Source organism: Eupeodes corollae, chromosome 1 (genome assembly GCF_945859685.1).
Source record: "Eupeodes corollae chromosome 1, idEupCoro1.1, whole genome shotgun sequence".
In the NCBI taxonomy this organism is placed as follows: domain Eukaryota; kingdom Metazoa; phylum Arthropoda; class Insecta; order Diptera; family Syrphidae; genus Eupeodes; species Eupeodes corollae.
The window spans coordinates 310,653,910-310,671,527 of NC_079147.1; the positions used below are offsets into that span (position 1 = coordinate 310,653,910).

General features: G+C 37.3%; 3 protein-coding genes across 4 annotated transcripts; 2 read left to right on the top strand and 1 right to left on the bottom strand.

The window, feature by feature from the left end:
- The first annotated feature begins 530 nt into the window (after window positions 1–530).
- On the top strand, window positions 531–4,311 carry LOC129942938 (membrane-associated protein Hem). The gene has a single exon (XM_056052096.1). The coding sequence runs from the start codon at window positions 810–812 to the stop codon at window positions 4,173–4,175; it is 3,366 nt and encodes a 1,121-aa protein (XP_055908071.1). The 5' UTR covers window positions 531–809; the 3' UTR covers window positions 4,176–4,311.
- Window positions 4,303–10,059, bottom strand: LOC129942943 (transmembrane protein 161B). Its single transcript, XM_056052103.1, has 9 exons — window positions 9,902–10,059; window positions 9,355–9,729; window positions 9,217–9,296; window positions 8,935–9,150; window positions 5,328–5,444; window positions 5,129–5,269; window positions 4,900–5,074; window positions 4,542–4,829; window positions 4,303–4,490 (listed from the first exon to the last, which is right to left on the bottom strand). Exons 1-9 carry the CDS (start codon window positions 9,902–9,904, stop codon window positions 4,371–4,373), a joined length of 1,515 nt encoding a protein of 504 aa, XP_055908078.1. The 5' UTR covers window positions 9,905–10,059; the 3' UTR covers window positions 4,303–4,370.
- A 3,328-nt stretch (window positions 10,060–13,387) lies between these two features.
- On the top strand, window positions 13,388–16,833 carry LOC129942940 (heat shock 70 kDa protein cognate 4). Of its 2 annotated transcripts, XM_056052099.1 has the most exons (4): window positions 13,388–13,552; window positions 13,615–13,735; window positions 13,800–14,021; window positions 14,561–16,833. In XM_056052099.1, the coding sequence occupies exons 3-4, from the start codon at window positions 13,817–13,819 to the stop codon at window positions 16,267–16,269; spliced, it is 1,914 nt and encodes a 637-aa protein (XP_055908074.1). In that variant the 5' UTR covers window positions 13,388–13,552; window positions 13,615–13,735; window positions 13,800–13,816; the 3' UTR covers window positions 16,270–16,833. The 2 variants fall into 2 exon arrangements, with proteins under 2 accessions (XP_055908074.1, XP_055908073.1); XM_056052098.1 differs by having other exon boundaries at window positions 13,389–13,735.
- Window positions 16,834–17,618: the final 785 nt, after the last annotated feature.

A 17,618-nucleotide genomic window follows, 5' to 3' on the forward strand; every position in this document is an offset into this window, starting at 1 on the left:
CTTCCACTTGTGCGCGCCACCTGATCCGCGGTCTTCCTCTACTGCGCTGTCCTGTGGGTGCGGATTCGAAGACTTTCCGGGCCGGAGCATTGGTTTCCATGCGCTCTACGTGACCCAGCCATCTTAGTCGTTGGACTTTTACTTTTCTTGCTAAGTCTACGTCGCTGTACAGCCCGTACAGTTCGTCGTTCCATCTTCTCCTCCACTCCCCTTCGATGCATACGGGACCGTAGATCATTTTTTATACATTTTTTATAAAACACGCACTCCACCAAAGAGCTTTAAAAATGTAGGAGATAAATTCAATTGTTTGCAATCGTAATCCCGATTTTAAGTGTAAGTTAAAAGTAAATTCACATAAATCTAGGTTGAGTCGGTTTATACGTCGATGGGAACGGAGACTTAAATTTCGTTAATGTAAAACGGACAAAATTAGTCCCTCTTCATGTGAGAAAAATAAAAACACTTTTAAATATCGATAACAAATATATCGATAACATCTCTTTCTCTCTCTGATTCATCTGTCACTTCCAAAACATATCCATATTTATTTTTTCTCTCAAGTCAGGTCTCAGAATTCTGCATTAATTATAAATAAATTCGATTTCTTATTGAAAAAGTTAATAAATGTTTGGCTAAAGTTGAAGAAAACCCACATAATTTGTCAATAAGTTCAAAATATAAAACATTGACTTGCAAAGAAGCCCCTAACGTCAGAACTAAGCTGCAAAAGAACCCAAATTCCCGCAGATAGGCGGGGTCGATGATTGTTACCCGTCTGAGTACACAAATTGTAGTCCAACAATAAGATGGCTCGACCAATCTATCCCAATCAGCAGAAAATTGCCGAGAAATTAATCATCCTCAATGACCGCGGCATAGGCATCCTCACTCGCATCTACAACATCAAAAAGGCATGCGGCGATACGAAATCCAAACCGGGGTTCCTCTCCGAAAAATCACTTGAGTCATCGATTAAGTTCATTGTCAAGCGATTCCCCAACATTGACGTCAAAGGACTGGGAGCAATCGTCAACATCAAGGCGGAAATCATCAAATCCTTGTCTCTGTACTATCACACGTTTGTGGACTTATTGGATTTCAAGGACAACGTATGCGAATTGCTTACGACCATGGATGCTTGCCAAATTCATCTGGACATCACTCTTAACTTTGATCTAACCAGGAACTATTTGGATCTTGTGGTGACGTATGTTTCGCTGATGATTGTGCTTTCACGTGTGGAAGACCGTAAGGCCGTGCTGGGCTTGTACAACGCCGCCCATGAACTACAGCATAATCAGAGCGATTCGGGCTTCCCACGACTTGGCCAAATGATTCTAGACTACGAGGTTCCCCTCAAGAAGCTTTCAGAGGAATTCATTCCTCACCAACGACTTTTGACGAATGCGATCCGTTCCCTTACCGTCATCTACCCATTGCGGAACTCAACTGCAGATAAGTGGCGTGAAATGCAGAAACTCAGCCTGGTAGGTAACCCGGCAATTCTCCTGAAAGCCGTCCGCACCGATACCATGTCCTGTGAGTACATTTCCCTGGAAACCATGGACCGCTGGATTATCTTCGGACTGCTGCTCAATCATCAGATGCTGGGCCAATACACCGAGGTCAATAAGATGTGGCTATCGGCTTTGGAGTCGAGTTGGGTGGTAGCCCTTTTCCGTGACGAAGTACTTCCAATCCACCAATTGATCCAGAACACTTTCAATGAAATCAAAGGCTACAGCAAGCGGATCAACGAGGTTAAAGACGCCTACATTACAGCCATCCAGAAGGCGGCATTGGTGCACCGAGAACGTCGCAAGTTCCTGCGCACCGCACTGAAGGAATTGGCACTCATAATGACCGACCAACCGGGACTTCTGGGCCCGAAGGCCATATTCATCTTCATTGGCCTGTGTTTGGCTCGGGATGAGATCTTGTGGCTGCTTCGTCATAACGACAACCCGCCAGCAAACAAAAACAAGGGCAAAAGCAACGAGGACCTGGTTGACCGCCAATTGCCCGAGCTTCTTTTTCACATGGAGGAATTGCGTGCTCTGGTTCGCAAGTACAGCCAAGTAATGCAACGCTACTACGTCCAATACCTCTCCGGCTTCGACTCGACCGATCTCAATATCCGCATGCAAAATCTGCAGGTCTGCCCGGAGGATGAGAGCGTAATTCTGTCCTCGCTGTTCAACACCTCATCCAATTTGACTGTGAAGCAAGTTGAGGAGAATGAGCTTTTTGACTTCAGGGCATTCCGATTGGATTGGTTCCGCTTGCAGACTTACATGAGCGTTGGAAAGGCGGCTTTGCGTATTGCAGAGAACATCGATCTAGCACGACTCCTCGACTCAATGGTCTTCCACACCCGCGTCGTAGACAATCTCGATGAAATTCTCGTAGAGACTTCGGACCTTTCGATATTCTGCTTCTACAACAAAATGTTTGACGACCAGTTTCACATGTGCTTGGAGTTCCCAGCTCAAAATAGGTATATTATAGCGTTTCCATTGATTTGCAGTCACTTCCAGAATTGCACTCACGAGATGTGCCCCGAAGAACGTCATCACATACGCGAGCGTTCGTTAAGTGTGGTGAATATTTTCCTGGAGGAAATGGCCAAAGAAGCCAAGAACATCATCACCACGATATGTGACGAGCAATGCACCATGGCCGACGCACTCTTGCCAAAACATTGCGCCAAAATTCTCTCCGTCGCATCGACTCGCAAGAAAAAGGATAAATCCAAGAAGCAGTACGATGACATCCGTAAGCCAGGAGACGAAAGCTATCGCAAGACCCGCGAGGACCTAACAACCATGGATAAGTTGCATATGGCACTAACAGAATTGTGTTTCGCCATAAACTATTGTCCCACGGTGAACGTGTGGGAGTTTGCCTTCGCCCCACGCGAATATCTCTGCCAGAATCTGGAACATCGCTTCTCCCGGGATTTGGTTGGCATGGTTATGTTCAATCAGGAAACAATGGAGATCGCCAAGCCCTCGGAGCTGTTGGCCTCGGTGCGCGCTTACATGAACGTTCTCCAGACAGTCGAGAACTACGTTCATATCGATATTACCAGAGTTTTCAACAACTGCCTGTTGCAACAGACTCAAAGCCTCGACTCGCATGGAGAGAAGACCATCGCCGCGCTGTACAACACTTGGTACAGCGAGGTCTTGTTGCGACGCGTGAGTGCTGGCAACATCGTCTACTCAATGAATCAGAAGGCATTTGTGGCGATTGCTCCGGAGGGATGTGTTCCATTTAATCCGCAGGAATTCTCAGATTTGAATGAATTGCGGGCTCTTTCGGAACTGGTCGGACCGTATGGAATAAAATCACTGAACGAGACACTCATGTGGCACATTTCAAACCAAGTACAGGAGCTTAAGAGCCTCGTCGGTCTGAACAAAGAGGTTCTCATAACACTGCGCACGAGTTTCGATAAACCAGAAGTTATGAAGGATCAGTTTAAGAGGCTTCAGCACGTAGACAACGTCTTGCAGCGCATGACAATAATCGGAGTGATCCTCTGTTTCAGAAATCTAGTTCACGAATCCCTGGAAGATGTCCTGGAAAAGAGAATACCCTTCCTCTTGAGCTCGGTAAAAGACTTCCAAGAGCATTTGCCTGGCGGTGATCAGATTAAAGTCGCTTCGGAAATGGCATCAGCAGCAGGCCTCCAATGCAAAGTTGACCCTACTCTGACCACCACCCTCAAATCAAAGAAACCCGAATTCGACGAAGGGGAGCATCTGATTGCATGTTTACTGATGGTGTTCGTAGCCGTGTCCATTCCAAAGCTGGCTCGAAATGACAACTCCTTCTATCGCGCATCCATGGACGGTCACTCAAACAACACCCATTGCATGGCGGTAGCTATAAACAACATCTTTGGAGCACTCTTTACAATTTGCGGACAGAAAGACATCGAAGATCGCATGAAGGAATTCCTTGCATTAGCCAGTTCATCACTGCTACGCTTAGGCCAGGAATCCGATAAGGAAGCTACTCGCAACCGAGAGTCGATCTATTTGCTACTCGACGAGATTGTCAAGCAGTCGCCATTCCTCACAATGGACTTGCTCGAATCCTGCTTCCCGTATGTCCTGATCAGGAATGCATTTCACGCTGTCTACAAACAGGAACAATGCATCTAAGGGATGCAATTTAGTAGTTATTAGAGTAACAAGTAGGACTTATTTTATATTCATTCAACAGTACGGTAGTATTATTATTGATAAAATTGTGGCAAATATAATCAAATGCTTATATTATGCAAATTAATTCTCTCTACTCATTGCTTTCATTTTATTTGGTGTTGTTTTAGCTTAAAAAATTACAGATACAGATTCTTATGTCTTTGTGAAGTAAGATTGGTACAAGATGCCGAGGGAAGATGTGGCAAAGAGCGTAAAGTAACTCCACCACGTTGCGAAGCCCAAAAATCCCTTGAAAACTTCAGTCGTAAAAACCTGCAAAAGCCCAAATTAACTTGTATACATTTTTAAGAAGTCTACGCTTACGCTTTTAAGGCTTGTCCAAGAAATTTGCATATTTTGTGCTGACTCCATAATATTGAACTGGTTATCTTCTCCTTGACCGCTGCCGTCAATTTGCTCAAAGATCCTTTGGGCTGCCGTTTTTCCTGGATCCTCATCAGGGCATTCGCCTTGTAGGGAATTGTCAAAGAATAAACCGGTCCAGCTGAACCCACCCAGACTTTTGTACATGAGTGTTAGGAATAAGCATATGATTAATGGTGCGGCGAATTGCAAAGTCACAACACAAAGATAGTAGAAAATCGATGAGACCTATTCAGGCGGAGGATGAATGAAGAACGTCAAACACATTGTATGGTTTTTTTATGAGCCGAGAACTCACCTTCTTTTGGTATTCCAGATTCGTTATACGACCAGCTTCGGTACGTAGGTCCTCTATTCTGTCATGGGCAATGTTAAGATAAGATTGCAGGTAAATAGGCATTAGAGCGAATCGAAGGAGCACCGTCAAGACTACGAGAAGGAGACGAATTGTCTCAAAAGCTTCAGGCTGAAGTCTAAAATTTAATATAATAATATGAGAAAGTTATAAGGATAAAATATTTGTTTACAATGGTTTGTCCATTCCCTCAAACACGCGCACGGTCAAATAGTTTCGACTAATGGGACGGATCCAAAGTATGACTAGTATGAAGGGTAAAATAAAACTGATGTTCAAGAGAATCTGCATCATTCGATTTTCTTTACATAATCTGAAACACGAAAATACACATCGTTATGACATAAAATGAGTGAGGAAAAATATAATACTTTAATGAGTCCCAATGCATTCTTGCCATTCGAAGTCCGGGGAAGGTAAAAAGAGCTCCCAAAATGCCACATCCAAGTGCAATAAAGAACTTCACGACGATTTTCGAAGCAGGACCGCTATTAAAATGTAAAAGAAAGATAATATGTTACATTTTACACTTGTACAAATTTAAATACAATTTTTTTGTGGAAACATATAGATTAAACCTATTAAGTCCATAAGAGTTTCTCACTTTAATATGTAAAGTGAGTTACTTAACTTATCTTTTATATAAGTCCAGTAAACAAGGGAGATAGTCAAGCGGATATTTGTGCATACCTAACATGTGGCGTTCTCAACATTGCTGAAAAATCTCATAGTATTGGTACAGGAGATTTATTGGTAACTATGCCGACGTATCTGCTCCTTAACCAACTGCCTTCAAAAAAAGGCTAAATTCGAAGTCACCCCCGAAGCACTCGGTGCTTTCGAGAGAATTAAATCAGCTCTTACTTCAGCTTCAGTATTAGCTGAACCTAACTTTTTAAAACTTTTTGTCATCCAATGCGATGCTTCGTCGCCTACTCGAAGGAGTAGGCGGTGTTCTCTTTCAAGTGGATGAGAACGGCCATGAGAAGCCCAATGCATTCATGTCGAAGAAATTCAACAAATCACAGACAAATTATACGGCCACGGAAGAAGAATGCCTCGCAGCCGTGTCAAGCGTGCGAAAATTTCGGCCTTATGTTGACGGGTTACCTTTTAAAATCATTAGGTACCATTCCAGCCATAGCTCATGTCAAGGAAGGAACTATCAGGAAGACAAGCCAGATGGAGCCTAGAACTCCAAGGGTACGACTTCCCGATTGAACATCGAAAAGGATCCTTATACGTAGTGCCAGATTGCCTATGGAGGATGAACATGAAACATGGAAATCGCGACAGGTGATATTGTTGTAGATAATGCGATTTGTGGAGGTTCTTCGATAACGATATGCGATGATATCGATTTAAATTCGGCTGAACAATATTATGTTCCTTTATTTTTTTTTATTAAGCCTTTTAAATTTTACATACAGGCAACGGCCTAGTCACTGATAAAGCTTGGGTTTCCATCGATCACCGAAATCAAGCATCAGTGAGCGTTGTTAGTAGACATATGGGGACCGTCTCGAAACCTACCGCGCGCCGTTGTCATGTGTTCTTTCTGTCTGTTGTTCTTTCTTCTCTGTCTTATATTAATGTCTTGTGCTGTTAGCACATTATAATAGTCTTAGTCGCTCAAGGTGCTGTGTCTCTACTCTGTACATTTTTGTGCTGAGTAGTAAGTAATGTAATGTAATTTTACATATTTATGTTTGCCAATTCCTAAAAATTTAAATTTTTGAAAATTGAAATAAAAAAATCTTGATTACTAATCTATAGCAAATTTAAAATGTAAGATTTATGAATTATAATTATGATAAACAAGAATTTGGTAATAAAACTCGTCATATACTCGTAGATACAACAAAAAAAGGAATCTCTAGAATTTTTATTAAAAAGAAGGATATGAGGGTATGAGAAAACCGAGGTAGAAGGGCGGAGGAAGAGGAACGTTGTTTTAGGGGTTGTTTAGCGAGGAAACAACCAGGTAGGGTGGGTAAAGATCATCTCGCGCATTATCACCAACTAGATGCAAAGCTTGGCATATTTTTTTTTGCTAACGAGAAGGTCAAAGAATCTAGGAATATTTTGTGTGTCAGCAATAACCTCAACGCAGAATAACTCTTTGCAATTTACAAAAATTTGTTTAATTTCAATGAAGGACCATGAAATAATATCGAATACTGCAAATCCCGAAACAATATGTTTTTAAATCTAGAATGTAAGAATCTCGAACGACAGAATTTGGAAAAAATATTAATTCAAGGTTTCGATTTAACGGTTTAAAGAGGTTAACCTAAGCAAAACACAGTATTGTATGTGGATAGTCAAACAAATTATTTTTTGCAGCTGATTAAGAAGAGTTGTAGGCAAGGCTCCCGTCTGAGAGTAGTTCTTTCCGAAAATTAAAAAAAAATGAATAATTCTTTACCAAAAAATTCAATAAACTTTTTTGTGTCTTTTTTCTGCGTAAGTTAAGTTAAGTTTGATGAGCGAAAGAAAAAAATACGAGGAAAAACCACAGGCCCAGATTATGTGAAACCAGTTTAAATTTTGTGGAGACAAAGTTAAATTTTTTGATTACTTCCGAAATATAGTCAATTTATACATATTTCTTCTAGATTTGTGTATTTCGAGATATTTGCGTTCTAGATTTTTGTGTTCGATATATGTGTTTGCATTCTAGATTTTGGTTACCGAGATTTCATGGTGAGCCCTTGAAATGGTGTTAACACCTTTGTCTTTTAATCTTTTTGTTCCCCGAGTTTTGAACATAAAATTTAGTTTTTCACGAAAGTCCTTTCTCAAATTGCCATTCCTATTCGGCATATAAGCTAAAAGTTCCCCATCCACTCCTGAAATGACCCGAACACATGGACGTTTGAGAGTTGTAAGTCACTAGGCTCTGCCTCTCTAAGGACTGTTGCGAACCATAATTTATTTATTATTTATAGATTTTGGTTTTCAATTTCGATTTCATGGTAGGCTCATTAAATGGTGATAGCACCTTCCCCAAAATTTTTGAGCATTAGGTAATGAAGCTGACACTCTTAAGTATTTTTGTACGCTTATTTCAAATTCTGTTTTACAGTAAGCCCTCCAAATTCATTCCTTTGAGGAACTTAAGTTTTAAAACCTAAAAATCAGATATCTATTCAGTGCAGGAACCAGTAAGGAAACCTCTCTAGGTTCTTCGATGGAATCAATTATTTAATTCCTTATGATTCATACGTGTTCCTAGTTACTTTTTTAAAAACCTTTATTTAAGGCTTCTTTCGTATATTTATTAATTCATAAATATTGGGCTAATTTTTCTTAATAGCATAAGACTGATTCTAAAATGCCTCTTTTTTATAGTTGGTCTTCTAATTTTGCATTGCAAAAATATGGGGTTCGACTACTAATTTCACGAAAATAGCTTCTAAAATCTTGTTCAAAATTTTAAAAAGAATTAAATGTACATACATTCGATTTGCGCAGAATAATAATCATTACAAAAAAAGTATTCTTTAGCGGTTGGAAATGATGGCAGTTTATACAAATGTATGTAGAATTATTTTATTTATAAGGAACAACATTCAAAAATGAATAGTAAATAATATAAAAATTTCGAAAAAAGTAACTTTTAGTCAATATGTAATAAATTAAAAAAATACAACTTTTTGCAGATCACGCCCACTATTTTTTCCTAAAGCAAATTTGTTTTTTGTTCATTTGTTTAATGGTCCATAACTACCGACACAGACACAAAAGGCCTTATGAGAGTTTTTACGCAATGTTTTAAACACCAAAAAGGTATAACCAAGTTTCCATAGCATCCTCGAAATCCGAAGTCAACCTTTGTTTTCGAACTATATCTTAATTTGGTGCGAAAAAGATTAGATTGTTTCTAACTTTCATACAAAGCGTTAATAGGTGTTAATTATATGTTTAAATTTGTATGCAAATTAAAAGTTACATAACAAAATTTTAAAAACTTACGAAGAAGGAAGACCTTGTTCGGTGAGGAACCTCGAAGCACTGTGGTTGAAGCTGGAATAAGCATCTTCTAACCCGGTTTCCAACATACTCTCATCGACAATTAGAACAACCATTGCAACAAGAAGATACACAAGTGCGGCCACAATGCACATCGAGCGCTCACCTATAGACTCATCAGTTTGGAAGTAAAGTACTGTCAAGGAAGTCAGAAGTTTGCTGCAATTAAATTTTGAATTTGTTAAGAAAAATAATCGAATCAAATGAATTTTAGAAATCACTCACAAAGCAAAGAAAACAACAAGAAGGCACCAGACCATGCTCAAGTTAACCTCTCCCTTCAAAGGCAAGTAATAGTGATAAATCTGAAATAAATCAAATTCTAGATAAAAAGAATATTTTTTCCTGTTTTCAATTTTAAACCTCAGAAATAACGTAGACACTTCCGGCGTATAAACTAAAATCCAACAACCATTGATACTCCGTGAAATATCTCAAGTAAACAACGTCGCTTGGAGTAACTGGAGCAGTTTCCAATTGGATATCAACTGCTCGTGGAACCAAAAATGTCGGTGCACTCTTTTCCGTGGCACTCTGTTTATGGTGATTGCCCTTTGATTTGGTAGGTTTTTCTTTTGGAACTCCAGCTCGAGTTCTGAGTTCTGCATCCGTTGGATGAAGGTATCGATACAAGCCCGTCGAGCAGAGAACCCATTTAGCAAATGAGAAGTGTGGTGTGAATTTTTGAATTACACTAACCATCACAAGAGTTAAGACCAGCTGAGCGCCCAAAATTGCCTAAAAAAGCAGGGAAAATTATATGGCAATTTGTCGTTCTACAAAAAAGTGTGTGGGCGAAGGAGTGAAGTGTAAATTAAAGGCACATTATTTTAATTAGTTCACTTAATTTCTCGCAATGATCATAATTAACAGCTCATTTATTCCAGTTATTTCATGAAGCAGTACTTACCATGATTTGTTTTTTTTTATTGGTTTTTTCTTAATCTGTATTACAATTCTGTTATTTTAATATTTTCATTCATTATTTTGATTAATTATCAAAAAATAAATAAGAGCTCAATTTACTTAGACTTCCCAAATCCCAAATCCTCCGGGCGAAAAAAAGTAAAAATAGTTACAACTGAACTGACAGCTTTGTCAGCTGTCAAGGAAAATCAGTGTTGCCATACTCCGAAAAATGATACAATAGGATGATGAAAGGAAAGTATTAAATCGAAAATATTAAAAAGAACAAAATCCTATTTCTATAGTTTTTTTCTAACTCTCTTCTAGTTTATAGTCAGACGTGACTCTTTGAAGGACTTATCATACAAATATGTGAAATACAATTTTGAAATCAGTTCTTGACGTTTGATAAACGAGCGTCAAAATCTTTTGCTCATTTATAATATTCAAGAGATTCACTTCTAAAAAACCCATTATAATAGTTTGTGGGGATATCTGGAATTTGTGAGTATCGGAGACGTTTGAAAAAATATGTAAGAGAATCAGCTATCTTGTGCTTCAACAGCTTGTTGCGAGTGATGGCTTGTTGTTTTTGTACCCTTTCGTTGGTATAGAAAGGTATGGCAGGTGTAGTAATTTTCAATGAATCTCCTGGGGTGGAATCGCGTAAGGCGATAGTTGATTGTCACTGTTTTGATAGTCAATTTTGATTATCAACCTTTCTTTGTTCTGTGTAAAGTGATCGCTAAAACTTTACTATTTGCTGGCAGCACTTAGCCAAGTTTGGGAAACTGTGTACAAATTGCAACAGGGATAAATGTCATTTCAATCAGCTCAGTATTGTTTCTGCTAAAAATACTTAATACTAGTTATAAATTAATAAAAATATTTGTTATATTTCTCAAAAAAAAATATTCTTTATTGAATCTAAGGCTCAATTTTAATGAAAAGTGGACATAGAACCCACAGCACAGTTGATAAACACCCCCAAGAAGATTTAAAGTTGCAGCCAGTTGAAGGATAGGAGCAACCGCAAAACATACACAAACGTTTCTTTGTTCAATCGAACATTTTTCAAGAATGTGAAATAAATAATTTATGTATATACATAATGTAAATGACTTATTTATAAATATTCATAGAAAGTTACATAGTAACATTGGGTTAGGAAGTTCCAAGTTGCTTTATTCCTTAAGTTGATTCTCAGCAATTAAACTTTTGTGCAATTATTTCACGTTCTGGTGCTCTAATAGTACATTTGCATTGAAGTATACATTACTGTTCACTTATTTTTATTTTAACTTTCATATATTTTAATTTTTTTCACTAAATTTTGAATTTAAAGTGGAGCTGAAGTTCACACAAATTATCTTTTTCACAAAAAATTAATCTAAATATATGAAAGTGACACCTAAATAGCTGTCACCAACAAACCATATTAAAAAAATTGATAGTCAATTTGATAATCACCTTACGTGGAGCAAAATCATCAATTTTGATGGTCAACAATCAACAATCACCTTACGCGATTCCACTCCTGAAAAGTTTTTTTTTTTAACGACCCATGCCAGATAAGTTTCGTCATTTTATCTTTCATTTATTTTCGTTCATTGTAATAGTGCAAATGTGCGTAGAACCTGAAAAATCGTGCGAAATTTTGAGGAAACCGGGTCTTAGGAGATGTGAAAATATCTGTTCTGCAGAAAATATTGCAACTGCTCGCGATAGACAAAAGCTGTTCAACTTGCCGTCGTGCCCAAGAATTGCACCTCTCACGCACGTAGTTGATGACCATTATGCATAAAGACTTGCATTTACATGTTTATAAGGAGCAATTGATTCAAGAATTTAAGCCTCTTGATCATTTCAAGCGCCGTCAATGGTGAAAATGGTGGCAGAAAATAGTAAAATTAAAAAAAAATCATCTTCAGTGATAAAGCACATTTTCACCTCAGAGGATTCGTCGATGAGCAGAATTGCCGCATTTTGGTGAATGATAATCCAAGAGATTGTTTAAAAACCCATGCACCACAAAAAGTGACTGTTGTATGTACTGGTGGCACCATCTGGCGGTGAAGGGTGTTCGCTATCGTAAGATTTTAACGAACTTTTTTTGGCCCGAATTGAAATATATTTATGTGAACGATATGTGGTTTCAACAGAATGGTGAAACTGGCCACACATCTAACGAAAAAAATGGCTCTTTAGTACAACAAATTCATTCAATGACCGTGATGTCAGTTGATCATGTTATGTAAGATCATGTTATTTGACATCGTTGAACCTATTTCTTTGTGGTTATTTGAAAGAAAAGGTGTAAGCCAGCAACAATTCAAGAGCTGAATGATGAGATAAATCTGCCTATTAACGGTATGCCTCAGTGGCAGCCATTTGGATATATTTACATAAACCATACCAATACCAATATTATATCATAATACAAAAAATGACAATAATTTCCTACATAATTTGTGTTTTATTCAAAATCAACATCGACAAACGCTTTTTATTATTGGAAAATGTCATAAACTTAACAAAATGTATACGAAGATGCTTTTATAAAGATGAACATGTTCGTCATTACTTTTCACCTCCAAAAACCATTCGATTAAATGGGTGCATTTATAAAGCCGATGAAAATACGTGAACTCTAACAAGATTTTTTGACTTTCTTTACTTACATATGTATAGAATTAACTTAAAAGTTTTGCTAAAAAACTAATCATGTAAAGCGTAATGGCTACCGAATACTTATATCATCATATAGTGTTTCATCTCGAATTTTCTAAAATGTATAAATATTCTGAATATTTCACTCTGCGCTCTATCTAACATATGTATGGGTACATATATAAATTCAGAATCTAAATAAACGTTTAGAAATGTTAAAGTCGGTTTGAAAAAAAATCTTGTAGACATATTGATATATTCCAACAGGGAAGTACAAAAATGATTTCATTATATTCCAAATAACCAGTAACTTTTGTTTGTTGCTACTGGAAACTGAGTGAATATAGAAATCGAAGAAAACAGCGAACGAAATCATTATAAGATTTTGCCGTGCTTGTATTGCTAAAATTTCATCGAATTACTTCAACAACAAATGTTAAACTTAAATTTTATATCTACTATAAATGGGAACTCTGAAGGTATATTTCTCGCATGAAATAAAAGATGACAAGGTGACAAGCGATATTTGCCTTGTTGCACAATATCTTTTCTTTTCTGTGCGGGAGACCGTACAGGGATGGTATGGCATCCGATGATTAATGCATCAAGCTACAAAACGAAACACAGGAAGTGGCAGACATCGGAAATAGATTTTTAAAACCCAAGAACTTTAAATTAACCTAGTGCTTTTGTTTTCCTCTTTGATACGAATGCACGTTGTGGTTCAAAGACACATGTACCTTTATGCTATTTTCATGGTTAAGAATTTACGATGCATTGGCAAGTATCTAAGATATTTTCAATTTCATTTATTCGCCTTGATTGCCAACAAGTGTTCCAGATTCTATCTTCTATAGCCAAATACTTCGAGAGCACTATTCTAAGTTTGCTCGTTTCTTGAACAAGTTCTACATCATTCGGCTCTTGATATCGTTGGCGATCAGTTCTAGTGACTTGTGAGACGATTGTACAATAACATTTTTAAGTAATTTAAAAATAGTAATTGATATCAATTCCTGTTAAAACATTCTATTGGATAAAATCTAGTGGACGCAGTGGAGCTGCAAAAGGAGAAAACGATTGAATTTTTACAATTCGTTACTTTTGTAATAGTTTTTATAGTAATATCGTTATATTTATACCGATTTGCTTTTTAAAACATAAAAAGGTATCTCGAATTACGTAACAATCAAACACAGTAAAAGGCGAATAAAAACGTTTATACTTTTTAGAAAAACAAACATTAGCAATGGCTAAAGTCCCGGCTGTTGGCATTGATCTTGGAACGACGTATTCGTGTGTCGGGGTTTTTCAACATGGCAAGGTCGAAATTATTGCCAACGATCAAGGTAACAGGGTCACCCCATCATATGTGGCGTTCACTGACACAGAACGTCTAATTGGAGACGCTGCCAAAAACCAAGTAGCAATGAATCCAAACAATACAATTTTTGGTAAGCATTAATAAATGTTGTGCGAATGCGAGCCATCTTGTAATTAGACTATGATGTTTTTAACACGCAAATGCATTAAATTTGGGGCAAGTCTAGATTTTATTCACGAATATTCTATTTTTCATAGTTGTTGGCTGTTGCAAAATTTAAAAAAAAAGTACCCATATAATCCACGATAAAAATAGAAAATTAGAAAATTTAGATTTTTCTATCACGAACTAATTGCTGTGGCTGATTTCATTCATTTCATTTTGTGTCATGTTTTTTGCATTTGTGTCGTCTTCGCTTCTTCTTCGAATGCAATTCGATTATGCAGCTAACTATAAATGTTTAATGTTTATAAATATTCGTTAATATATGTTTTAACAGCAATGCACGAGGAAGCAACAATATTTCAATGACATCTTGCTGTTTATTGATAGTTTTGTTGTTGTTGTTATAAAATTGAGCGAAAATAAACACGAATTATTTTAAAAATACACTTTTGCAATCATTATTTTAGTACACAATTCCAATGCAGCAATGATATTCAATTTCAGATGCGAAGCGTTTGATTGGGCGCAAATTTGATGATACAACGGTACAAAGCGACATGAAGCATTGGCCTTTTGAGGTTGTCAACAGTGATGGGAAACCGAAACTCCAAGTTGAGTTTAAGGGGGAGAAAAAGTCATTTTTCCCCGAAGAAGTTTCCTCGATGGTTTTAACAAAAATGAGAGAAACTGCTGAAGCATATATGGGGAAAACCGTTAAGGACGCTGTTATTACTGTGCCAGCGTATTTCAACGATTCCCAGCGTCAGGCTACAAAAGACGCTGGTGCCATTGCTGGCCTCAATGTCCTTCGAATAATAAATGAGCCAACAGCTGCAGCAATTGCTTATGGCTTGGATAAAAAAGGTGACGTAGAGCGAAATGTTCTGATTTTCGATCTTGGTGGTGGAACCTTTGACGTTAGCATACTCACCATTCAAGACGGCATATTTGAAGTCAAATCCACTGCTGGTGATACTCACTTAGGTGGAGAGGACTTCGATAACAGAATGGTAAATCATTTTGTGCAAGAATTTCAACGGAAGCACAAAAAAGATTTGACAGCAAATAAGCGCGCATTGCGACGATTGCGGACTGCTTGCGAAAGAGCCAAGCGAACATTGTCTGCATCCTCACAAGCAAGCATAGAAATAGATTCACTTTGCGATGGCATTGATTTCTACACCTCGATCACAAGAGCTCGTTTCGAGGAATTAAATGGGGATTTATTCCGGGGTACTATGGAACCAGTTTCTAAGGCTATTCGCGATGCGAAAATGGATAAAGGCCAGATCCATGACATTGTTCTAGTTGGTGGGTCCACAAGGATACCAAAGGTGCAGAAGCTCCTACAAGATTTCTTCAACGGAAAAGAACTCAATAAATCGATCAACCCGGATGAGGCAGTCGCTTATGGAGCTGCCGTCCAAGCTGCGATTCTACATGGGGATAAGTCGGAAGCCGTTCAGGATCTTCTGCTTTTGGATGTAGCTCCGCTTTCTTTAGGAATAGAAACAGCTGGCGGTGTAATGACTGTTCTCATCAAAAGAAACACCACCATCCCGACCAAACAAACTCAAGTGTTTACAACATACTCCGATAATCAACCAGGTGTACTGATCCAGGTATTCGAAGGTGAACGTGCTATGACAAGGGACAACAATTTACTAGGTAAATTTGAATTAACCGGAATACCACCAGCACCACGAGGTGTCCCTCAAATTGAGGTAACTTTTGACATAGATGCCAATGGTATTCTCAATGTGACAGCTATTGAAAAATCCACGGGTCGGGAAAACAAGATTACCATTACAAACGATAAAGGGCGTCTTAGTAAGGAAGATATTGAACGAATGGTTAACGAAGCCGAAACCTATCGAAACGAAGATGAAAAGCAACGTGAACGTATCAATTCCAAAAATGCTTTGGAATCTTACTGCTTCCAGATGAAGTCCACAATCGACGATGCAAACGTTAAGTCCAAACTTTCCGATTCGGATCGTCAAAATATTCTACAAAAATGTAACGAAACTATTGCTTGGTTAGATGGAAATCAGCAAGCTGAAAAGGAGGAGTACGAGTATAAGCAAAAGGAACTCGAACACATTTGTAACCCCATAATATCCAGAATGTACCAACAAGCAGGTGGCGGCCCATCACCATCCCGTCCATCTGGGGGCTCGAGCAGCGGCCCCACAATCGAAGAGGTTGACTAAGCCAGGAAAATCTAGAACAAAAATATGCAAATTAAAAAAAAAACAACACACAATCAAAGAATACTCGTTTTAATTTTATTGGCCATTTTCAGCTAATAACAATATAATTTATTAGTGTTGTTTGCATCTCCTGTTTAAATTGCTCACAATAAATCAATTTATAATTTATCTAAAACACAATTTTTAATTACTAAATAATAGTTCTATTTATCTATCTACACTGTACTTAATGCGATAAGTTTACAATAGTAGGTTCAATTTTCATTTTGTTTGCTTTGTCTAAAATATAATATAGAAGATATAAGACTTTAAATAAATGTCAATATTTTCGATACGTTTAAGTTGACACGTAATTTAACGCTTGTTCAAAAAATTAATTTCGATATGTTAAACATTTCGATGGTCGTGTGTTTTGTATTTTGGTTAAATGTCCGGTTTAACTATTTTGTATGTTATGTAGAAACATTTTTGTATGTTTTTGCAAAGGATTTTATTTTTATAGTAATGATGAAATTATAGCAACAAATGTTGTATGTACATATGAAATAAACTATTATGAGACTAGGTTGTGTTGAGTAAACAGTTAAGTTAAGTTAAGTTAGAAAGTTCACAGGATTGTGTGATTGTGCACCCTTGTTTGGTAACTTAAAATTTCTGAAAATTGTCTCAGTTTGAGTTCTTTCTATGAGTTGTCACAGTAAGTTGCGTTCGTTAACCAAACACACCAATTTTGTCACAATCTGTTTCAGGATGTTGTCTAGAACAATTATTCGTTAAAATATTATTGTCTGCACACTGCACCTTTTGTTTTAAAATATAATTCTAATGTGAGTTAGGAAGAATCAGAGCGTCAGTTGAATTGTTGGTTTGGATAAATTATAAATTTAAGTTAGGGGAGGATGAGCAATATTGGCCAAAAATTACACCACGATTGAAAACTAGGTATTAAGATAGCAAGGCATTTGTATAATGGTACGGTACCTGTTATTTTCAGTGACAGACATATAGAAAAGTATAAAGAATTGATAAGCCAATTTGTTCACGGTATCAGTTATTAAAACAGCAATATTTTACCTCATAAATGAACAGTACTCATCAGGGGCGAACGCAGAAAAAAATTTCGGGGGGGGTTTCAATAAATATATGTTATATTATTTTTTTTATTTTAAATTTCAAGTGTTTTTTTTTGCTTTTTTGGCACTATTTTATATATGTATATATGTAGGTATCATTTAGATAGGGGCTACCTTCCTAGATTTTGATTTTGTGGTGTTTTTCAAGACTTGCTATATTCATTACAATCATTATTTTTCTTGTCGCTTTTTTTTATTGGTAACCTAAGGTCTATA

What these genes read in the sequence shown, in the direction of transcription:
- LOC129942938 (XM_056052096.1), top strand. Translation starts at nt 810, where the DNA reads ATGGCTCGACCAATCTATCCCAATCAGCAGAAAATTGCCGAGAAATTA.
- LOC129942940 (XM_056052099.1), top strand. Translation starts at nt 13,817, where the DNA reads ATGGCTAAAGTCCCGGCTGTTGGCATTGATCTTGGAACGACGTATTCG. An exon ending in TCCAAACAATACAATTTTTG is followed by an intron (nt 14,022 to 14,560) that starts GTAAGCATTAAT and finishes ATTCAATTTCAG; the next exon opens with ATGCGAAGCGTTTGATTGGG.
- LOC129942943 (XM_056052103.1), bottom strand. An exon ending in GTGTCTACGTTATTTCTGAG is followed by an intron (nt 9,297 to 9,354) that starts GTTTAAAATTGA and finishes GATTTATTTCAG; the next exon opens with ATTTATCACTATTACTTGCC. An exon ending in CTTGTTGTTTTCTTTGCTTT is followed by an intron (nt 9,151 to 9,216) that starts GTGAGTGATTTC and finishes ATTTAATTGCAG; the next exon opens with CAAACTTCTGACTTCCTTGA.